At 54.4% G+C, this 24,037-nt stretch overlaps 1 protein-coding gene across 1 annotated transcript; it reads left to right on the forward strand.

Annotated features, from left to right (window-relative positions):
* Positions 1-411: 411 nt before the first annotated feature.
* On the forward strand, positions 412-23,776 carry SIGLEC1 (sialic acid binding Ig like lectin 1). The gene is made up of 22 exons (XM_082671641.1): positions 412-525; positions 5,074-5,149; positions 5,432-5,791; positions 6,060-6,356; positions 7,683-7,949; positions 8,259-8,513; positions 9,998-10,297; positions 10,962-11,219; positions 12,258-12,593; positions 12,868-13,122; positions 13,336-13,638; positions 14,671-14,931; positions 15,090-15,401; positions 16,231-16,485; positions 16,781-17,050; positions 17,138-17,389; positions 17,710-18,012; positions 18,649-18,909; positions 19,683-19,985; positions 20,246-20,348; positions 20,700-20,772; positions 21,426-23,776. The coding sequence occupies exons 2-22, from the start codon at positions 5,101-5,103 to the stop codon at positions 21,531-21,533; spliced, it is 5,181 nt and encodes a 1,726-aa protein (XP_082527767.1). The 5' UTR covers positions 412-525; positions 5,074-5,100; the 3' UTR covers positions 21,534-23,776.
* Positions 23,777-24,037: the final 261 nt, after the last annotated feature.

Below are 24,037 nucleotides of genomic sequence, written 5' to 3' on the forward strand. Positions count from 1 at the left end.
CCAAAGGACCTGGAAAATCAGCACCTTTGTCTAGGTGCCCTGTCACGCTCCCCCACCCCAGGCTGGGCTTGTCTCCTTTCTTGTTGTTAGGAGGAACAGTGTGCAGAAAGCTCCCTTCCTCCTCTCTCAGACTCCCTAAAAAGGCCAAGTGGTGCCCAAAGAGAGGGGTATGGCTATGGCTGGTGAACAGGACCCCTCAGTTCCCACTTTGCTGGATAGGAGGCTCCCACAGGGCCCAAGGTCTCACTTCTGCTTGCTCAAGTCCCAGAGTCCCAGGCCTTGAGGGGGCCTTCCCCTGCCTGGGAGGTCTTTCTGGTCTTGGTGTTGTGCAAGGCCGGCAGCTTCCTCCCTGACCAGCCTCCTGGTTGGGCAGTAGGGCTGAGGCTTTGGGAAAAGAGGAAGCAACGCCGAGGCTGGGTCTCCTCTGCAGGAGAGCCAGCAGCACCTCGAGCTCCTGGCCCTGCCCCCTCCATTCTTCTCTCCTGCAGTTTGCCAGCCTTGCAGCCATCTTCCCCTGTGGAGCAGGTACTCCCATCCCTGGGCCCCGAGGGCGAGCGGAGGCTTGGGAGCAGGGCTGGGCTGGGATTTGCTCGGGGACACCTGGGTGTCCAAGCCCAAGACATTAATCAAAGCTGCACTCATAATCCAAACCCCTGCACAACCCCAAACCACCTCCAACCCACATCCCAATCCCCATCCTAACCGTCACCTTGACTCCTGCCCTGCCCAGCCCCGGTACTTATTCCAACCTTACCTCACCCTCCATTGCATCCTATCCCCAGCCATTTAGTAACAATCATCTCCATCCAGCCCCGGGCCTGACTTGCACGCTCACCCAACACCATCACTCTCAACTCCGTGCCAACCCTAATTCTATTCCAGATCCCAGTCTAACCATTACCTTCACCCCTACCCAACTGCAGCCCGACCCTCACCTTCCCCTCATTTCACTTCATTTGTTACCACTTCATTCATCTGAGCGAAGGCCCCCAGCACCGCCCAGCATAGCTTGGGGGAACGGGCATCCAGGCTAAGAGCATTTACAGTCAGATTCAGGAATGAAATGTGAAACTTTTACTACCCATTTCAAAGCCAATAGACCTCATTTATGGATAATATGGCTTTCCAAGTTAAATGTTTGGCCTATGTTTGAGGCTTTTCACTATTACGAAGATAATGTACTCCCGGAATTGCCCATCTGTACCTGATTTCTGATCTGTGGAGTAGAGCACTCCAGCTGGCTGTGTCACCCCATTTCCCTCCTTCTCCAGCCTGAATAGGGAAGTTGGGGAGAAGCTCTGGTACTGGGAAATAGAAACTGAATCCTGCACCCAGGCACAGCTGCCTACAGTAAAACTGCCTCTGCCCTTTCTTCCCCAGGCCAAACTTGGCCTCTAGGATCAGAGGTCAGGGACTTGTGGCCCAGCCGGCCCTCCCAGATGTCCTGGGACACTTGCTCTCATATAGACTTTACCCACTCACTTGCTCTCACACAGGCAGCAAACATGGGTGCCCCCCATGTGCCATCCACCCCAACCCAGTGCTGATGCAGTATATACCAGTTCTGGGAGTGGGATTTTAAACTCTGTCTTCAGAGTGCCCAAGACTTGGAGATCGGAGGATGAACCCGGGAACTGTGCTCTCCCAGATGGTCATTGCCTATGGGCTGCAGTGCTCCCTGTCCCCAGTACAGCCACCCCCTCCCCCAGGACCTGCAATCATCCCTCTGCCCCCAGGAGGTGCTGGGTGTGGGTGCCCACCAAGACACCAGCTCAAACCAAGCCCTAGGGGTACCTGCCCCTCAACACCAGGCTTTAAACAAGGACAAGGAGCTCCCTTCCTGGGGTTCTTCTTGCCCTCTCTTTTTTCCAGGAAAGTTCTCTGGGCTGAGGGTGGTCTTTGGGGTGGAACAGGCTGAGCCAATAAGCTGGACTCTGGTGGGACTGACTTCTTGGGTATTGGGACTGGGCTAAGTATAGGTGACATCTACATGATGTGATTTGGGGTGGTTCTAGAAAGGGTCCTCTCAAAAACCCCTGCTCCATTCTGGGGTCAGTATGTCTAAAATCCCACCATTCCTCCTGTAGCTTCAGCACTGCCCCTTCCAGGGCCCCAAATGGGAACATCAGGGGAGCTGGGGACAACATGAACATTGGTGACGCCCCAGCTGTAGAGGAGCTGACCTTGATGCCCAGTGTGGCTCTGGGCCCCAGGGCCACACATGCCACCAAACATGCCCAGTAGGCTGCTGCTCAGTCCAGCATCCAGGCCATAGCATCCAGGTCATGGGCCCCAGCCTGGGCCAGCATGAGCCTCTCCTGTGGCCAAGGACCAAGTGTGGAGGGTGTGGATACATCTTCCTGGGAGAGGAGCAGGAAAAGGACTGCCCAAAGAACTGAGGATGAGCCTCTGGGCCTCAGCAAATGACCAGACCTGTCTGCAGGAGCAGCCTAGCCAGGGACCCAAGTCAACTAAAGGACGGGACTCTGCCTGTTCTTCCCTCAGTTTTGCCTTTACTGTGCTCCCTCTCTTCACACTTGGCTAGTCATCCTGACAGGCAATTCAGGCCCTATCCAGGCTCTGGGCATCTGTTCAGCCTCTCCCCAGGTGTGCCCCCTAGCAGCTACCAGAATCAGCTGGGCCCCACCCCTGAGACAGATAGGTTAGGGGCTGGGAGATGTCATGAGTTTCCTGTTCCCACTTCCAGCCTCCCCAGGCCCTTCCCGTCAATCTGTAGAGTCAGCATTTAGGACCAGGAAGGATTGCAAAGTTGGCAACATGGGTTTTTTATGTGTATGTTGTAAAATATACATAACCTAACCATTTTTTAAGTGTTTTAACCATTTTTTCAGTGTACATTTCAGTGACATTAAGTACATTCATAATACTGTGTAACCATCCTTACTGCCTATTTCCAGAACTTTTTCATCAGCCAAAATAGAGACTCTATACCTATTAAACATTAACTCCCCAGTCCCTCCTCTCTCCAGCCCCTGGTAACCTTTATTCCACTTTCTGTCTCTACGAGTTTGCCTTTTCTAGGTACCTCATATAAGTGGATGCATACCATATTTGCCCTTTTGTGCCTGGCTTATTTCACTTAGCATAATGTTTTTAAGGTTCGCCCATGTGTGTAGTATTTGTCAGAATTTCATTCCTTCCTATGGCTGAATACTATTCTGTTGTATGGATATACCACATTGATCTGTTGATGGACACTTGGGTTGCTTCTACTTTTTGGCTATTATGAATAACTCTGCTATGAACATGTGTGCAAGTATCTGTTTAAGCCCCTGTTTTCGATTCTTTTGGGTATATAACCAGGGGTGGAGTTGCTGGATCATATGGTAAGCTATGTCTGACTTTTTGAGGAAACACAAAACTGTTTTCCAGAGGGGCTGCACAATTTTACATTTCCACCAACAGTACCTGAAGCTTCCAATTTCTCCACAGCCTTGCCAACACTTGTTATTTTCTGGTTTTGTTTGTTTGTTTACAGTGTGAAGTGGTAGCCCATTGTGGTTTTGATTTGCATTTCCCTAATGACTAATGATGCTGAGCATCTTTTCATGGGTTTATTGGCCATTCGTATATCATCCTTGGAGAAATGTCTATACAAGTCTTTAGCTCATTTTTTTGAATTTGGGATGTTTGGTGGGGGGGGGGTTGTCCTTGAATTGTAGGAGTTCTTTATATATTCCAGATGTTAATCCCTTATCACCTATATGATTTGCACCTATTTTCTCCCATTCTGTGGGTTGACTTTTCTCTCTCTTGATAGTGCCCTTTGATGCAAAAAAGTTTTTCATTTTGATCAAATTCAATTTATCTATTTTTTCTTTTGTTGCTTGTGCTTTTGGTGTCATACTTAAGAAATTATTGCCTGTTATTAGGTCATGAAGATTTTCACCCACTTTCTTCTAACAGTTTTATAGTTTCAGTTATATGTGTTTCTGGCATCTCTCCCCTTTGGATTCATATCTGTTGCACCTCTTAGAGCCCCCATCTCCACCAGGGGCACTCTATGGCGGAGGGCCTGCCTTCTTGTGCATGGTATACAGTAGGCATTTAACTCCTGTTTGTAGGATATATGTTGGGCAGGGTCCTTGTGACCCCTGTCACACCTAGACTTGCCCTGCCACCAACTCTAAACCACCAAGGACCACACCCTTCTCTTGCCCACTACTGCCGGGGGGCTCTGCACTGCTGCAGGACACATGTCCTCAGTCCCAGGTCCTGAGAAATGGGTGCTCACAGCTACCAAGGACAAGGCAAGCACAGAGGTGGCTCTGGAGTGGCTAAAGACCCCAAAGGGGAGGTTTCAGCTAGAAGCCACCTTGAAGACTGAATAAGATTTCAGCAGGCTAAGATCATTTGTGGTGAGGCCAGAGCTGGTCAGCTGGAGAGCTCATGGGCAGACAGGATTGGCCCCACAGTGGGAACTGGTTCCAGGGTGGCCCCAGGGGGAGCAGGAAATGGGGGCAGAGCTGGGAGTAGGAAAGGAAGAGCTTTCAGGGTTGTATGGGGAACCACATCTCACGGGCAATGGGGAGCCACAGAAGACTTTTGAGCAGGGGAGTGACTCTTAAAGGCTGCACTTTCGTAAGCGCTCAGTCAAGCCCCATTATGGTCTATAGCTGGTAAGACTGGTGGTAGGGAGACAAGTCTAAAGTAAGAAACCATCATTTTTGCTGGATGCCTTGGAGCAAGTCACTGGGCCTCTCTGGGCTCCAGTTCCTGGTGACTTGGGTGGCAGGGAGGGGGCAGGGAAGTGGGGGAAAGGAAGAAACAGCTGTTCATCCTTGAGGGGCCTGGGAAAGCAGAACTTAGGGCGGGGCCAAGAGACAGACAGAGGACTTTCTGGGGCATGCCACCAAGTGAGGGCATTCCTGGGTACAGCCTGAGCTGGGAACACGGGCTCCTGGCTTCCAGTGGCAGCTGCCCTGCCCTCTCACTGGGTTGGCCAGCATACCATGTGAGGAAACAGGGCTGGGCTCCCAGCAGGCTCTGAGATTGAGGTTCCCCAGGAGGCCTCTGTGTGCCCAGCCAGCACAGTGCACACCACCCTCTTAGGCACCAGAACCAGCGTGAGAACCTGCTATGGACTTCCCGCTCCAGCTCCTCCTCCTGGCCTCATCCATCCCAGCAGGTAACGTTGCTGGCCTTTTTCTTCTTAGAGGGCCTGGCTTCAGTGAGTCCAGCCCTCTGTTGGCCTGGGCAGACTGGACTGTGTCTGGTCACAGGTTTAGCTGCTGACGTTGAAGGAGGGCATGGGAAGGCAGTGACAGGGAACAGTGACCCTCTTTGGGGTGCCCAGAGGGGCTGCATTGCTGGGGGCACATCTGGGGCACCTTCTGTGGGGCAGAGCATGGGGCTTTGCAGTGACCCCAGGCCTGCATCACGCTCCTCCCTGTCCCGCCCCCCAACTCAGGCCTGACCTCATGGGGCGTCTCCAGTCCCCAGGCTGTGCAGGGCGTAAGGGGTTCCTGCCTCGTCATCCCCTGCATCTTCAGCTTCCCTGCCAGCGTGGAGGTGCCCCACGGCATCACAACCATCTGGTACTATGACTACTCGGGCAACCGGCAGGTAGTGAGCCATTCCGGGGACCCCCAGCTGGTGGAGGCCCGTTTCCAAGGCCGTGCCCTACTGGTGGGGCGTGCCGAGCACAAGTCGTGCAGCCTGCTGCTGAGAGACCTGCAGCCCGAGGACGCGGGCTCCTACAACTTCCGCTTTGAGATCAGTGAGGGCAACCGCTGGTCAGATGTCACAGGCACAGTGGTCACCGTGACAGGTGAGGAGCAGGGCCACTGCCTGGAAGGGACTCCCAGACTGCTCCTGGCCCCACTGGCTCACAGACCCAACGCTGGTCCTAAATCCAAATGCAACCTCAATCTTGGCCACAGTTCCAGCCCCAGCCCTGTGCCCCCTGGCATTAACCCCAATGAACCCCTCGCATCCTCCTTCCCCTTGAAGCCCCCCTGCCCCAGGCTGGAGTTTCTAGGGCAGGAGGTCTCAGGTGCAGTGAAGGGGAGTCCCTAGCCTCCTGTCTTTTTCCTCAGAGGAGCCCAGCATGCCCACCATTGCCTCACCAGCTGAGCTGCGCGAGGGCATGGAGGTGGACTTCAACTGCTCCACTCCCTACGCGTGCCTGCAGGAGTCAGTCAGTCTGCAGTGGCAAGGCCAGGACCCCACCCGCTCCGTCACCTCCAACCTCCAGAAGCTTGAGCCCACGGGCATCATCCACCTGGAGACCCTCCACATGGCCCTGTCCTGGCAGGACCATGGCCGGACCCTGCGCTGCCAGCTCTCGGTGGCCAAACACAAGACTCAGGGCGAGATTCACCTCCAAGTGCAGTGTGAGTGTGCTGGGGGCCACGCCCTCTTTACTGAGCACACGTCTGTGGCTCCCCTGTGGAAACAGTCCCTTCTCCAGCCTGTAGAAACAGCCAAGCTGCACTCGGACCAAAGGGTGGGGCAGGTGGAGAGAGACTACTAAGCCCTAAGGGCCACATTGAAAGGCTCTCTTCCACCTCCAGTCCCCGAAGCTGGGCTGGGCAGAGAAGAGGAGACACAAAAAGCCAGAGAATTGGGGGTCGAGCAGCAGGGGCCCTGGGATTTAGCCCAGCCCTGGAGGTTGCCACGGAGGCAGGGGTTTACCCCTTTCCTGCCTAAGGCCACTCATACTCGTGACCAGGGTAACACCCAGACATGGCAAAGAGGCAGTGGGAGAAAGTCCGAGTTTTCACTTGGTTATGCAACTTCCCATCACAGTAAAACAGGGCAGCCTGTTCTAGAACGACTGCTGTACACAGGCATCAGGCTGGCCGCTGGCTCCGCCATCAACTAGATGAGCAAACTTTGGGCAAGTTACTTGCCTCTCAGAGCCTCTGTTTTCTCATCTGTATAGTGGAGGTAATAGTAAATTCTTTCTATCTCACAGGATTGTTATGAAAATTAAAGGAGTGCTTGGTACCTATTAAGCACTCAAAAATATTAGCTTCTATTATTTTCATATTTACATAGATTAAGCACTTGAAAATATTAGCTTTTTTTTTTTTTTTTGGCCACACCTCACAGCTTGCTGGATCTCATTTCCCTGACCAGGGATTGAACCTGGGCCACAACAGTGAAAGCCCAGAATCCTAACCACTAGTCAACCAGGGAACTCCTGAAAATATTAGCTTTTATTAGTATAGTTACATAGAGAGAGGCTTTGGAACAAGATTTAAAGAAGTGCAGTTTCTTTGTATTGTATTTGTATTTCTTTGTTGTAACTCAACAAATGAGGTAAACATTCTGAGTGAATTTGACTCTGCCTTTGGCCCCTCCATTAGGTGGTTGGTCCCTTGCCAACAGCTACCACAAGCCACTAAAGCAAGCAGTGTGTCCATGACTCTCAGATAGAAGAGAGGTAATGGACATGTCATGAGGCAGAAAGCCATAGAGGGCAGCGTAGGCTGGACGCTAGGCCAAGCATCACAGCATCAGGCTGTCAGTGGAGAAGGAAGGGATCAGGACTCCTCACAAGGTGGGGGGCAGTGCCTGCCCTGGACGGGGGAACTAATGGGACTTATGATTTATCTGGGTGGGCTTCCTTAAGGCAGAGTGTTGAAAGAGGAGAGGAAAAATGCCCCCTGCCTTCCCTGAGCACCATATTCGACACCCCCCATCATGCCTTGCAGATGCCCCCAAGGGTGTGAAGATCCTCCTCAGCCCTTCGGGGCGAAACATCCTTCCAGGTGATCTGGTCACACTCACCTGCCAGGTGAATAACAGCTACCCTCAGGTCAGTTCCGTGCAGTGGGTCAAGGATGGGACGCACCTCAAAGACCAGAGTCATGTACTACAGCTGCCCCAGGCAGCCTGGGCCGATGCTGGCATCTACACCTGTGAAGCTGGGAATGGCGTGGGCTCTTCGGTCTCACCCCCTGTCAGCCTCCACGTCTTCAGTGAGTCCTGGGTGAGCCTGGGTCTTGACCAGAGGGCAGGGAGGTGTCCAGGCCATGGCAGCTGAGGGAAACCAGGCCAAGGTGCCTCCTGGGATGCCGGTAAGGAGTCCCAGCCTTGTGTCAGACAGATGACAAACCTCCCTGGCAGTGAACAGGGCAAAGAGATGCGTGGCCAGTCCAGGAGGCTCCTCTGCAGAAGGGGCGTGATGTAGAATGGGCAGAGATTTAGGCTGATTGGCTGCAGCCCTGAGGGTTTGGGCCTGGAAGTCAGCTGGGTATCCCCCAGTGTGCCCTATGTTGCCCCCCCAGTGGCTGAGGTCCAGGTGAGCCCAGCAGGCTCCATCCTGGAGAACCAGACAGTGACGTTGGCCTGCAACACACCTAAAGAAGCGCCCAGCGAGCTGCGCTACAGGTGGTACAAGAACCACGCCCTGATGGAGGACACTCACAGCCGCATCCTCCAGCTGCGCTCAGCCACCAGGGCTGATACAGGCTTCTACTTCTGTGAGGTGCAGAATGCCCAGGGCAGCGAGCGCTCTGGCCCGGTCAGCGTGGTGGTCAGCCGTAAGTGGTGGGGGGTGGGGCACTGGACCTGGGAGCAGGGCTAAAGAGTAGAGCCCCCTGCAGAAGGGTTGGGGTCGTGGGCCCAGGAGCCCTTGAGCTCACATCTGGTCAAGGCTTTGACATCCCCGTCCTTCAGTTTCCTCCTATTTAAAAAAACTTTTGGGCTTCCCTGGTGGCGCAGTGGTTGAGAGTCCGCCTGCCAATGCAGGGGACACGGGTTCGTGCTCCGATCCAGGAGGATCCCACGTGGCGCGGAGCGGCTGGGCCCGTGAGCCATGGCCGCTGAGCCTGCGCTTCTGGAGCCTCTGCTCTGCAGCGGGAGAGGCCACAACAGTGAGAGGCCCGCGTACCACAAAAAAAAAAAAAAACCAAAAACTTTTTATTTTGAAATAAGTTCAAACTTTAAAAAAGTTGCAAGAAGAAAACAAAGAATTATCATATACCTTTAACCTAGATTCCGCATTTGTTAATATTTTTGGAAAATTGATTTTCTCTCTCTCTCTCTAACTATATATTATATGTGTTTGTATATATATGTGCTCACACATGCACACATATACATGTATGTATGTATATATGCACATATATGTGTGCGTGCATGCACACATTTTCCTCTACATATATACTCTCTATCCACATGCATACATACATATGCACTCTATAGGTATACATACACACATATTCTATCATCTATCTATCCATCCATTTGTATTCCTGAAGTTGCAGGCATAATGCCCCTTTACCCCTTAATTTCTCAGCATGTATTTCCTAGGGTCACTCTCATGCATAATCACAGTACGATTGTATGTAGTCAGGAAACTTAACATTGATACAAGGCCATTGTCTAATCTACAATCCATATTTAAATTTTACCAGTTGGTCCAATAATGTCCTTTAGGTAATTACTTTTTTCTGGTCCAGGATTCAATCCAGGATCCTGCATTGCATTCAGTTGTCAAGTCTCTTTATTCTCCTTCATTCTGGCATAGCTCCTCAGCCTTTCCTTGTCTTCCTTGACATTGAGCTCCAACGAGCACAGGCTAGTTGTTCTGTGATGCTCTCAGTTTGTGTTGGTCTGAATGGAGCAGACCGAGCCAGTGCACGTGGGCAGGAACACCGTGGATGTGATTCTGTGTCTGTCTCCCTGTGTCACATCAAGAGGCACATGGGGTCAGTTTGTCCCATTGCTGGGAGTGTTCACTTTGATTATTTGGGGCAGTGCTGCCCACTGCCAGGTTTCTTTGCCAGTTTTCCCACCTTTAAAGTGGGGTCCCTGGTTCCCCACTCTCAGGGTGGCCACAAGGATTGACTGGGATGACAGAGTGATTTGCCCAATCCGGGATAGACACTCAGGAGCTGCTGGGGTCACTGCCCCTTTCCCAGGGCATTATGGGACAAAGTGGGTTCAGGAGTCATAGGCTATAAGGGGAGATCCAGGAATGCCCCTGTTGAGGGTAACAGGTCTGCCCCTCATCTTCACACAGACCCACCCCTCGCCCCGGACCTAACTGCCTTCCTGGAGACACAGGCAGGACTGGTGGGCATCCTCCAGTGCTCTGTGGTCAGCGAGCCCATGGCTACTCTGGTGTTGTCACATGGGGGCCTCATCCTGGCCTCCACTTCTGGGGAGGGTGACCACAGCCCACGCTTCAGTCTCTCCTCTGCCCCCAACTCCCTGCACCTGGAGATTCGAGACCTGGGGCCAACTGACAGCGGACAGTACACGTGCTCAGCCACCAACTCTCTTGGGAATGCGTCCTCCACTCTGGACTTCCATGCCAATGGTAAGATGGCCCCAGTGAGGCTAGTGGAAGGAGTCTGAGGAGAAGGCCTTCTCTGGCACCTTCCTCCTGGGAGCCCAGAGGGGTCAACTGAGGGCCTGAACTAGTTGGCTAGAAAAAAATCACATCAAAGATATGAGGTATACAGTCATCCCAGCCTCAGAGGTTCCTAGAAGTCAAGGCAAAAAGGGAAACATGGCAGATTGAGTTATTCCTTTAGTACCCATTCTGACTCTGAGCTTGGAGGGTTCTTCAACGCGCATTCATTTGTTTTTTATTTATTGAACATTTGGGGCAGACTCCGTGCTAGGAGTCAGATGCAGAAGGCCAAGTAGAGAAGCTGGGTCTTGGTGCATGTGCTGCCCTTCCCTCCTTCTGAGGCAGACATAGCTAATTGACCAAGCCAGGTTTTTGACATAAGCCTGGGATCTGGCTCAGAATCCTTCCCAGCCATGCTTTAGCCAGCTACTACCAATAAGAGCTGAACTGGCATTCAAGACCAGACCCTCCTGGATCATCAAGAGATTCACAGAGCTGATGCCACGATGCCCAGAGCTCCCTACAATTGAGTTGGGAGAGGGGAACCCGGGGGCGCTTCCTGTGGTGGGTGGCATGAAGCCACAGGCATGCAGGGGAGCCGAGCCTTCCTCTCTCCCTTTCCTGCTAGCAGTCCGCCTCCTCATCAGCCCGGCAGCAGAGGTGGCAGAAGGGCAAGCAGTGACACTGAGCTGTAGGAGCAGCCTAAGCCCGACACCTGACACACACTTCTCCTGGTACCGGAATGGGGCCTTCCTTCTCAAGGGCCCCAGCAGCAGCCTTCTGCTCCCCGCTGCCTCCAGCACTGACGCCGGCTCATACCACTGTTGGGCCCAGGATGGCCATAGCACCAGCGGGCCCTCCTCACCTGCTGTCCTTACCGTCCTCTGTGAGTAGCCTTCCCACCAGCCCGTGGCTGCCGTGAGGAGGATCAGCCCATTGGAGGCCATCAGCCACCCCCACCTCCTCCAGGCTCTCCTGGCCCCGTCCTGCCCTGGGGTCTAGATGAGGAAGGCAGCCACGAGCCTAGACATCGCGGACCTCGACACCCAGGAGTGAAATTTGGAGACCGAGGCTGGGGAATCTCATTTCCCAGCCCCAGTTCCATTAGGGCTCTGCCTCTAGACTCAGACCCATCATTGACACCATGTCCAAACTTTGTCCTCCAGAGCTGGGCCCTGGGACACTGTACTCATATATGTGCACACACCCCATAGGCTGTGCCCTCACAGGTGCAGACACAAAGGCAGAGCCTCTCCGCACAGGGACTGCGTCCTGTCAAGGGTGGATGCTTTTGAGGGGCTGACCAATGTTCAGGACATACTTAGCTTCCAGAACACTTTCCCTGACATGTGCAGGAGTCATGTCCGGGGACTGTCAGGAAGAGCAGGTGCCTCTAGGGGGGTTTCTAGTGTTCAGGGTGAGATGACATGGGGACTTTGGCCCCAATCTTCAGAAACTTCTAGGAAGAGGGCATTTTAGGCATTATCTATTCTCACAGAAGCTGGCTTGGAGATCAGAGATAAGAGGCAGGAAGGATCTTGGGGGAAGGGATGGGGTGCAGAGTGGAAGCAGAGAGCAAGACACCCATGGATTGCTAGGTAGGCACCTGCTCAGGAGCACCTGGAGGTTATGCAAGGTGGCTGCTTGCCTATATGGTACCTCTGTCCAAGCTAGAAAATGGCACTCCTTCTTCTGAGAAGATGCAGTCCAGCGCTAGGGCATAGCTTAGCACAAGGGGCATGGGCTGAGGTCCTCCCACCCTTGTCTGTTTGTCCTTGTGTCGTGCACAGCCTGCACAGCTGTTTGAGGCAGCTCTGGGTACCTGCCTTTGCTCAGTGTGTTCTGGGAGCCTCGCCAGCCTTTAGCGGACCTGTGGGACCCTGGCAGAGGCTGTGGGAGAGTGCCCATGCTCCTCTCCCTACAGATGCCCCACGCCAGCCCATGTTTACCGCCCGGCTGGACCTTGATACTGCAGGAGCTGGGGCTGGACGGCGAGGCCTCCTCTTGTGCCGTGTGGACAGTGATCCCCCCGCCCAGCTGCGGCTGCTCCACAGGGACTGTGTCGTGGCCTCTTCCCTGCCATCCGGGGGCAGCTGTAGCACCTGTGGGGGCTGCTCCCAACGCACAAAAGTCACCAGGGCCCCCAACCTGCTGCGTGTAGAGATCCAAGACCCGGTGCTGGAAGACGAGGGCATGTACCTGTGCGAGGCCAGCAGTCTCCTGGGCAATGCCTCTGCCTCGGCGACCTTCGATGCCCAGGGTGAGGCGGGTCAGGGAAAGAGTCGCTCAGGGTCAGGGGCTGGTACTCGGGACCCCATTCCTTTGCAACCCCCAGCTCTAAGGTGGGTCTATTGGGCGAAACCACCTTTGGTCAGCAGTGGGAGATTACTTTCCTCCCCATGCCCCACGGGCACCCCAGAGGGCCTCCTTCCCACCCCCTCCAGGCAGGGAGGCTGGACCACTGGCCCCGGGGTCTGGGGGGAAGACATCAAGGTGAGGCCTGTCTCAGTAGGCCTGTGCTGCCTGTTCTCCAGCCACTGTCCTGGTCATCACACCATCGCACACGCTGCAGGAGGGCACTGGAGCCAATCTGACTTGCAGGGTGGACCGGGAAGCCGGTGGCCCTGCCAACTTCTCCTGGTTCCGGGATGGGGCACTGTGGGCCCAGGGCCCCCTGGAGACCCTGACGCTGCTGCCTGTGACCAGAAGGGATGCTGCCCTGTATGCCTGCCGCATCCTCACCGAGGCTGGTGCCCAGCTCTCCACCCCTGTGGTCCTGAGTGTGCTCTGTGGGTGATGGGCAAGGGCAGGTCTGGGCCCTTGGAGGGTGGAAGGGGTGGTCTGGGGGAAACAGGGCTGAGGTTGGGTTTGGGGAGGCAAGAACTTGGCTCGGGTGTGGGCAAGTGCAGGACGGAACTGCGTGTGTGTGTGTAACGGAGTGTGGCAGGTGAAAGGTGATAAGCTGTGCTGGGGGTGGCCTGAGCTCCCCACTGTCCCTGCAGATTCCCCAGATCCTCCAAAGCTGTCAGCTCTCCTGGATGTGGACCAGGGCCACACGGCTGTGTTCATCTGTACTGTGGACAGTCGCCCTCTTGCCCAGCTGTCTCTGTTCCATGGGGAGCACCTCCTGGCCACCAGCTCAGGGCCCCAGCTCTCATCCCGTGGCCATCTCCAGGCCAAAGCCACGGCCAACTCCCTGCAGCTAGAGGTCCAAGACTTGAGCCTGGCGGACTCTGGCAGCTACCGCTGTGAGGCCACCAATGTCTTGGGATCAGCCAACACTTCCCTCTTCTTCCAGGTCCGAGGTGAGTGGCAGTCCTCTGAAGCTGTGGTGGACCCAAGTGCCCTGGGGGCCACTCTGCATATTTATGTATAGATGTATAATATATAATATACAAATGTGAGTATATATACATATATATACACATGCATATGAATATATTCATATTCTTCATTTATCTATCTATATTCTTCTGTAATAATCCTCCCTAAGTGAATAAACCAGAAAAAAGGAAAGTTAATATCAATAATGCTGCAAAGGCCAAAGAAAAACCCATTTTTTTCTACCACAATGACAAACATCAGTTTTTGAACATTTTCCTTGGGCTTTGATTCTGTAGAGAAATTGAAGGGGCTTGCTCATGGTCACGTGACTGGTCCCTGGCACAGTCTGGGCTCTCAGTCACCACTCCGGCTGTCCCTCCTTTTTACTCCCTCAACCCTGGTCTCCTCGTGCCTCAGACCCAGGGGGCACTAGGGACAGCCCTTTGCCCGGTCCTCAGTTCCTGGGCTCTCATGACTTAGAGGTTGGGTGCAGAGTTGGCTGGAGAGAGCTGAAAAGAACTCAAGATTACACAGCTGCTAACTTCCCCTTTTAAGCACTTGGTCACCCATGCTGAGGCCAGCTCATGATAAGGACAATGGCACTTGGCATGACCTAAATCCCTACCATTTCAGTGCTTTATGGGGTCAAACCAACATTTGTCAAGAGCTAACATGTGCAGGTGCTGTGCCTGGCACTGGGGTTACAGGTCACACAAGCTGAGGGGCCAGGTGAGGCTCACCCTCTGGTAGGTGAAATACGATTGACAAAGCAAAACCATAACTCAAGGTGGTGGGCAGTGAATGCTAGGTCAGAACCAGGGCACGGGAGTCAGGTGCAGGAGAGGAAGAGGCGTGGAACTGCAGTGGGGCCCTCAGTAGTGGTCTGGTTGGGGAGCTGTGGCTCCGGGACACGGGCTTGGGGTCTTGCAGTCCTCATGTGGACACACATGTAGTCCCAGAATGTGGGACGGTATGGCGGAGGGCCCTCACCTGCTCTTGGTTTCTCCCTGCAGGAGCCTGGGTCCGGGTGTCACCATCGCCTGAGCTCCGAGAGGGCCAGGCTGTGGTCTTGAGCTGCCAGGTACCGACAGGGGTCCTGGAGGGGACCTCATACCGCTGGTATCGGGATGGCCAGCCCCTCCAGGAGTTCACCTCGGCCACAGTCCATTTTGCAGCCATAACTTTGAGCCAAGCTGGGGCCTACCATTGCCAAGCCCAGGCTCCAGGCTCAGCCACCACGAACTTGGCTGTCCCCGTCAGCCTCCACGTGTCCTGTAAGCACTTTTATCTCGTTTGTGTTTCCTGGGGGATGAGGGAGCCAAGGGCATGACTGGGGAAGGAGATGCCGAGCCCCAGGTCCTGGGCTCTGCCTCCGAGAGTCCTAGATGAGGGACCACCTGGTTGGGCCCTGACCACTGCCTGCTTTGTGTAGATGCCCCTCGCCAGGCCTCACTCATCCCCCTGATGGACACAGGCCCTGGGCGACTGGGCCTCCTCCTGTGCCGTGTGAACAGCGACCCTCCAGCCCAGCTACGACTGCTCCACGGGGACCTCCTCGTGGCCTCTACCCTACAAGGTGTGGGGGAGCTTGCAGGCAGCTCTCCCCGGCTACAGGTGGCTGTGGCCCCCAACACGCTGCGTCTGGAGATCCACAATGCAGTGCTGGAGGATGAGGGCGTTTACACCTGCGAGGCCACCAACGCCCTGGGCCAGGCCTCGGCCTCAGCCACCTTTGATGCCCAGGGTCAGTGTAGGGGTGTGAGTGTGTGTGTGGGTGGCTCCTTTAAGAGAAGAGGAGGTTGGAGAGGGTTCTGGAAGCCTGGGGCACAGGCAGGAGGGTTGAACATAGGACAGTCTGCATTCCCACCCTCCTTAAGGGCAGCAGTCTCCAGACCTGGTTTTCATGGAAAACCTTTTTTATTTTTATTTATTTATTTAAAAAATTTTATTATTTATTTATTTTTGGCTGCGTTGGGTCTTCGTTGACTGCGCACGGACTTTCTCTCGTTGCGGCGAGCAGGGGCTACTATTTGTTTCATTGCAGGGTGCAGGCTTCTCATTGCGGTGGCTTCTCTTGTTGCAGATCACAGGCTCTAGGCGCACGGGCTTCAGTAGTTGTCGCGCACGGGCTCAATCGTTGTGGCTCACGGGCTTAGTTGCTCCGCGGCATGTGGGATCTTCTCGGACCAGGGCTCCAAACTGTGTTCCCTGCTTCGGCAGGCAGATTCTTAACCACTGCACCACCAGGGAACTCCCTGAAAACCTTTCTTAAAAACAGACTTTTACATGAATGCCCAGTGGATAAAACTAATCAGAAAGGGGACACTCAAGGAGAAACCACAGCAGGGCAGATGAGGCCTGTAGGGGTCAGGGCGCCACAGAGAGAACTCTGCTTGGGACCACCTGACAGATGATGAGCCATTTCCTAAGCTCCATATCTGAGCCCCACTTACAGGTGGGTCACCTGTGCCTCCCAGAGACCAAGGGGCTTCCCACCCTCATGGAGACAGTTGGCTTGCTTTACACAGCCTTCGGTATTCCCTGGTGTCCCCATGCCCTCCTTCTCTCCCCAGCTGTGAGTGTGCAGGTGTGGCCCAAAGCCACCGTACAGGAGGGGCAGCTGGTGAACCTGACCTGCCTTGTATGGGCTACCCACATGGCCCAGCTCACCTATACATGGTACCAAGATGGGCAGCAGCGCCCAGGTGCTGTCCACTCCATCCGCCTGCCCAACGTCACGGTCATGGATGCTGCCTCCTACCGCTGTGGCGTGTTGACCCCTGGCCAGGCACTCCACCTCTCCAGACCCGTCACCCTGGACGTCCTCTGTGAGTGTGGCTGGATGCAGGGTGGAGCTGGGAGGAATGACAACAGCTTGCAGGGATCAGGGCATGGCCAGAGCCTCACAGGCATCCACCCCAGGAACTCAGTAACGAGCTGGCTGATGGAGTACTGGACAAGGAGTTTGGGACCACTGGGGCAGAGAAGCAGTGCCCCAGATTGGGCAAGTGGAGGCCTTTGGGGGTGGGGAGCCAAGGGCCTCTTGGTTAGAATGCCACCTGAAAACTGGCCTCCTCACCACTGTGGTCCCTGAACTCCTTCTATGCCTTTGTGCCTCCGTAGATGCACCCCGCGGCATGCGCCTGACCTATCTCCTGGAGAGCCGCGGCGGGCAGCTGGCCCTGGTGCTGTGCACAGTGGACAGCCGCCCACCTGCCCAGCTAGCCCTCAGCCACGCTGGCCGTCTCCTGGTGTCCTCGACCACAGACTCTGTCCCCAACACCCTGAGGCTGGAGCTGTGGGAGCCTAGGCCCAGTGATGAGGGTCTCTACAGCTGCTCGGCCCGCAGTCCTCTGGGTCAGGCCAACATGTCCCTGGAGCTGCGGCTAGAGGGTGAGGCAGGGCCCTAGCCAGGCCCACCAGGGGTGGGATCAGTTATGGTGACTGGCCAGCCCAGCTGACCATGTCTTCTTGGTACAGGTGTGCAGGTGACCCTGGCTCCGTCAGCCACTGTGCCCGAGGGAGCCCCTGTCACAGTGACTTGTGAAGACCCTGCTGCCCGCCCACCCACCCACTATGCCTGGTACCACAACAGTCGTTGGCTGCAGGAGGGGTCAGCTGCCTCGCTCTCGTTCCCGATGGCTACACGGGCTCACGCGGGTGCCTACACCTGCCAGGTCCAGGATGCCCAGGGCACACGCAGCTCCCAGCCCACAGCGCTGCATGTCCTCTGTGAGCGAGTGTCCTTGGCTGGGGGTACCCAGGGTGGATGGAGGGTGCTTCTGGGCCCTGGTGTGGGTGGGCATAGGACTGCAGGGAACCTGGGAACGGACACTTGGGGAAAGAAAGACATAGGTGATGAGGGAAGATTCCTTAAGGTCCTGTGAACCCTGTCTGGAGGAATCTGCCCACAGGACTCCTGAGAAGCTGTCACTTCCCAGAAGTGACCATTTTCCCAGAGGTTTCAGCCTCACCAATGCCAGGCAGGTGGACAATGGATAGCACAGGGTTTCCAAGCAAAGCCCTCAACTCTGCCCTGCCCCACAATGCAGATGCCCCTCGGGACGCTATCCTGTCCTCCTTCTGGGACTCAAGGGCCAGCCCCATGGCCGTGGTACAGTGCACTGTGGACAGCGAGCCACCTGCCGAGCTGGCCCTGTCCCGCGATGGCAAGGTGCTGGCCACCAGCCACGGGGTCCACGGCTTAGCAGTGGGGACGGGCCACGTCCAGGTGGCCCGCAACGCCCTGCGGCTGCGGGTGCAAGATGTGCCCTCAGGTGACAAGGACACCTACGTCTGCACGGCCCGCAACTTGTTGGGCTCAATCAGCACCATGGGGCAGCTGCAGGCAGAAGGTGAGCAGGCCAGAGCGCAGGAGGGGCGCCAGTGCTGTGGGGTCTGAGTCCATGTGAGGGGTGGGGCTCCCACAAAAGGGGGCTGGCTGGCCTGACCTGGTGGGGAGGAACAGCTCCCCCTGGAGGGGGTTGCCCAGCCTGAGGGGGAGAAACAGCCTGGCCCTTGGAGAGCTCCCTACAGAGCGGGCGGGGCATGGAGGTATGGCAATGTCCAAGGGGAGCTTGGGAGCAGGGGAGACATAACCTTGCCCTCACAGGGCCCAGACTGCGGGTGGGAGCACTGACCTGCCCTGGGGAAACCAGGGATGGGAAGACAGACATAACCCTACCCTCAGGGAGCTCAGTTTGAGGGACAAGGTGCAGCCCCACGTTGGGGAGTCCAACCTGAGGGCAAGACACAGCCTCACCCATCGAAAAGCTTGAATTGATGAGAGAGGGAGGCAGAGCTTTGCCCCGGAATTCCCCGGGGCAAGGAGGAGAGATAGCCCTGTTCTCAATCTGATGGGGGAGACACAGTCCCACTTTTGGGGATCCAGATCCCAAGTCAGATCAGGCTTTCCCATCATGCACAGAGGCCAACCCAGAGACTCCGGCTCCTACAGGCCTACAGATTCCTAACCACCTCTGGTCCTGCAGGTGTGCGCGTGGTGGCTGAGCCAGGGCTGGATGTGCCTGAGGGCACAGCGCTGAACCTGAGTTGTCACCTCCCTGGCAGCCCTGGGCCCATGGGGAACTCTACCTTTGCTTGGTTCTGGAATGGCCGGCAACTACACACAGAGCCTGTGCCCACCCTCGCCTTCACTCATGTGGCCCTCGCCCAAGCTGGGATGTACCACTGCCGGGCTGAGCTCCCCACTGGGGCCACCACCTCTGCTCCAGTCATGCTCCGGGTGCTCTGTGAGTGTGACATCCTCCCCCTGCCCCAGTCTCCCCACATCTCACACGCCCACTTCAGGTCTTCCTCCTCTTCTGTCTGCAAAGAGCAAGGACTTCACAGGAATGGAGTCCTGGGTCAGAGGATTCCCAGTGACTGATGTGTGATCTTGTGCATCCCTGCCTTGGCTTCCTTATCTGTAGAATGTCAGTCCCCTCACCTTGTGAGGAGTACACAAGATAGTATACAGTAGGCCCTCATTAACATTGGCCCCCTACTTTATTCTTCACCAGGGACCCATACTGTATCAGTAAGCTATTGCTGTGTAATAAGCCACCCCAAAACCTAGTGCTTAAAACGACAGCCATTTTTCATTTGCTCACAATTCTGTGGGTCAGAAATTTGGGCTGGGCTCAGCTGTGCAGCTCTGCTAGTCTTACCTCATGTGGCTGCATTTGCCCAGTGGCTGAACAGAGGCTAGATGGTCTAGGATGGCTTCACCCTCATGGCAATTGGGGCTGGCTATAGGCTGGGCCACATGTATCCAGCAGGTTGGCCTGGGCTTCCCACATGGTTGTTTTCCAAGGACAGCAGAAGATGCAAGGCCCCTTGAGGTCTAGCCCTGAAGTCATACAATGTTATTTCTTCTGCCTTCAAAGTGAGTCACAGATTTAAGGAGTGAGGAAACAGGCTCTCCCTCTTAATGGGTGGAGCAGCAGTCATCTTGCATGGGGTACAGGGAGGGGAAGAATTTGTGGTTGTTTCTGCAATCACCACACTCCCTGTCTTCCCACAGACCCTCCCAAGACACCCACCATGATGGTTTTTGTGGAGCCCGAGGGTGGCGTCCAGGGCATTCTGGACTGCCGAGTGGACAGCGAGCCCCTAGCCAGCCTGACCATCCACCTTGGCAGTCGGCTGGTGGCCTCCAGCCAGCCCCAGGTTGCTCCTGCCGAGCCACACATCCACGTCTCAGCCACCCCTAATGCCTTGAGGGTGGATATCGAGGAGCTGAGGCCTGGTGACCAGGGGGAATATGTGTGCTCTGCCTCCAATGCCCTGGGCTCTGCCTCTGCTGCCACCTACTTTGGAACCAGAGGTGAGGGGGGCTCTATCTCTCAGGCCACTCTGCATAGAGGCCCAGTTCTCAGGTCCAAAGGCTTCCTTCTGAGGTCTTTCCTGAATCACTTCTGCTACAATCAGCTTGTCTAGTCTAGACTGATTTCTTGAAGCTCCTTTGCATGGGGACGCTTCTGAGAGAAAGTGAAACTTAGGTTTCATCTTGGGGGAGTCACCTTAGGAGGGAGCATTGGAGGCCTGGAGCCACAGCCACCCCTAAACCCCACCCCTGTGTTCCAGCCCTGCATCGCCTGCATCTGTTCCAGCAGCTACTCTGGGTCCTGGGGCTGCTGGCAGGCCTCCTCTTCCTACTGTTGGGCCTGGGGGCCTGCTACGCCTGGAGGTGGGTCTGGAGCTAGAAGGTGGACAGAGTTACCTCCTCCTTCCCCCATGTTCCTCCCACCAAATTCACAAGCTCCATACTTCCTAGCCTGTCCCTCTCTTTGCTCCAAATTTGGAAAGCCCTTCTAGAATCGTCTCTAAATCTATCTTTCTGTAGTTTTCTTCTTTTCTTATCTCTGCCCTCTCACTGCTGAAGACAGAGCTGGGGAGGAAGAAAGTAGCCTACTCTCCACAAATCTCCCCAGCGCTCTGTGTAGTGAGCAGTCTGGGGTGAAGCTTACAGGGTGGGGGAAGGGAATGGGGGCAGGCGGGGGAGGGGAGAGGCTCTCTGAGTCCACTTTTACCCTTGCAGAAGGAGGCATTTTCATAAGCTGAGAGTGGGTGAAAATTCAATGGAGATGGCTTCTCAGAAGGAAACCACACAGGTATTCGTTCACCATGTGGGCACATGCAGACACAATGCTCGGCTAACCCGCACTGCGGGGCTGGCACCGAGAGATTACTCTCATTTATAGGATGGTATCTGGGGCTAGGCAGAGACTAGGGAGAGAGCATAGTGACCCAGCGCCCCCTGAGAAGACAGGGGGAGCCATATTCTGACTGGGGCAGAGCAGTCACGTGCTTGCTGCGTGGCTGCCTGAATGACTGGAGCAGACATTCTGAACTGAGCAGCATCACCTCTACTTCCAGGACACATCTTGTAACACAGGACCCCACCTGGGTTTTAGGGTCTCTCTTCCCCACTCCTGATTCTGCCCATCACCTGGGCAGGAGTGAAAGTCTGTTTCTCCTCCCCTGTGATGTGTCCCCTTCTTCAGATAATCCATTTGGTGGGCCAGGGCTCCCAGCCACATTTCCAGTCATGCACACTCTCACCAATCCCCTTGGGACCCCTACCCAAGGCTGGGGACCTGGGGGACTGCCCTCCAGAGTTAGAGGTCAGGTGATGACTACTCCCAGAGTCCTCCAGTGACCAGAGTTTTCTCTGTGGGAAGCTCATTGATCCTGGTGCAGCCACATTTGTGACCTCGTCCTGTGCTCTGCCCCTGAGCTGACCTGTAGCATTTCCTGCCTTCAGGGGGAGGAGGTTACCGGAATCTGTGACGACTCGGGCCCTGTGAACAAGGCAGCGTTGGGTCCTGCCTGCCTCCATGAAAACAGCCCTGTGGCACCTGACTTTCTATGACCTGGCTCCAAACCCCAAGAAAAATGGGTGGTGAGAGGTGGAGGTGAACATCAATCTACCAGGAAAGGTGTTGACCCTGGGGGACTCTGAAGAGAAATGAATTGACCATGTCCATGTCTCTTTCTCTTTTCTCTGGATCTCATCTCTCCATTGATATTCCAGTGCATTGCCTCTTCATATCTTTCTCCTCCAAGCTTACCCTGGACATTTGAGATGTATTAGAATAGAAGAAAAGCTTTCTACATCATCACAGGCTGGTCAAGGCACTCTGTACTAGCTAGAATATAAGCTAGGCTACTCTAACAAGACCAAATACAGTAACTTCAACGTGAGAGAATTTGATTTTTCTCTCCCATACTAGTCTGGGAATGTTATGGTGGTTTAAGATGTTGGAGCTCTGGATCCTTCTATTTTGTTTTTCTCCATCCCTAAAATGTTGCCTTTGATTGTGAAGTTCACAGTGATGCCATTGCATTCACACTTCCTCCAGCAAGAAGAGGGAAGAGTGGAAGTTAAAGGCATGCCCATTCCCATTGTGGCTACAACCCATTAGTTGCGCAGGTAATTTCCACTTACTTCCCATTGGCTGGAATTTAGTCATATGGCCATGCCAAGCTGCAAGGGATTCTGGGAAATGTAGTTTTTAATTATATATTCAAAGGACTCCCAACTATCAACTCATCCCTGAGACTTTGACATTGATGGGAATGCTGCCAGCAGGCCACGTTCTGTCTCAGTGCCCATCTACTGAAGGCCAGGGTGCGTCTTTGTCTATTCTGGTCATGGGCTTCCTGGAGGAGGTAGTCTCTCACACATTAAGACTGGGAAATCAAGAAGGTTTCATGGTCCCTAGGGAGAGGGAATCCCAGGCAGTTGGGTTGCCTGAACAGGCATCTTGTGCCAGATCTGGCTTCTGGAAGAAGAGATGCCCCCATTCCCACTCCCCCAGCCCCAGAGAATGGGGAGCAGAAATGGTATCAGCAACCTTGTTTCTGCTCCAAGTGCATTCCTGTCCATGATCAAGTGAGCTCATGTCCTCTTCCTGGAAGCTTGTGCACCAGGGGCTGTTAAGACAAACAAGGGTTACTAAGAAAGAATAACATGCCCCTAGGGAAGTCAGTGCCTGAGGGGAAGCAGTTCTCAAGTGGGCTAGGGACTCCCCTGGTATCCTGGTGGCAGATGGTGGGAGGAGCAAAGAGCCCACCACTCTGGGATTTGAGTTGAGAAATGTGAAGAGAAGTGGGGAGTTGGCATAGGAGCTAACAGGTTGGGAAAAAATTGGAGGCCAGGTGAGATTTATGTAGCCGTGGCTGGACCCTTCCAGTCCCAGGTCCTATACTTATTAGTGCCTGATTGCCAGGCTCTTCCTGAGAGTCTATCAGGCATGTCCTCCCAGTAAACATCCATCCTGTGACATAACTGGAATGAGTCTCTTTCTTGCAATCCAAACTGTTGGACTGGAACACAGAGGATTCGAATGTGAGTAGGGTTTATTCTGGGACACCATCTGCTGGAGGTGGCAGTGGGTGCAAATTATATGAGCTTTACCACAAACTACTTTATGCTCAAGCAATTCGTGCCCCTTCCTTCTCCGTGAGGCTCTGGGCACTGCTCACCTCTGCTGCACACATGACCAGCACTGTGCTTGGCATGCAGTAGGTAAGCATTTAATAAACACTGTTTTTTCTACATTGCTCTCAAGTGGGAGGGTGGAAACTGTGGGCTAAAACCAGAGATGGGACAAGGAGAGAGCAAGCTAGATGCAGCCGGATGTTTTGAAACTAAGGAAGAGAGGGTGATGGGAGGACCACGGGTAGCCACAGAAGGGATGGCTACTGGAGGATTTGGGAACATTTGACTTGGAGTCTTCATCTGCTTCTGTGCACCTCCAAGGGGACGTAGGTCCACCTGGGATTGGAGGGTTCTCAGAGGGGTTAGTTTTGTCCACCCCTAGTGGTCTGAGGCTCCTCAAGGCTTTTAAATAAACTTTTAATTCAAGGGTAGCACACATACAGGAAAGTGCACACATTTTAAGTGTACAGTTCAATGACTTTTCACAAAGTGAATATACCCGTGTAACCAGCACCCAGATCAAGACACAGACCATTACCAGCCCCCAGAGTCTCCCTTGTGCCCCTCTCTCCAGTCGCAAGCCCCCAAAGGTAACTAGTATCCTGACTTCTAACACCATAGGTTTGATGTGTCTGTTTTTGAACTTTATGTGGGAACCATACAGAATGCAGGACGACTTTGGAAAACTGTTTGACATTATCTATTAAAGCTAAAATACCCCTGTCCTATGACCCTGAAATTCTACCCCTGGGTATTTGTTCAAAAGGATTACGGGCTTATATCTGCGGTGAGACTTGTACCAGAATGTTTATAGTCACCGTTTTCCGGGTCAGTCTTCAGAATGAGCTCTGTTTACAGATGGTGGGTGTTGCCCATTACACAAACACTTCGAAGGCTTAGCTCTCACTGGCTTTCTTCCCAGGACACTTCCA

Source organism: Grampus griseus (genome assembly GCF_964374135.1).
Source record: "Grampus griseus genome assembly, chromosome: 14".
Lineage (NCBI taxonomy): Eukaryota > Metazoa > Chordata > Mammalia > Artiodactyla > Delphinidae > Grampus > Grampus griseus.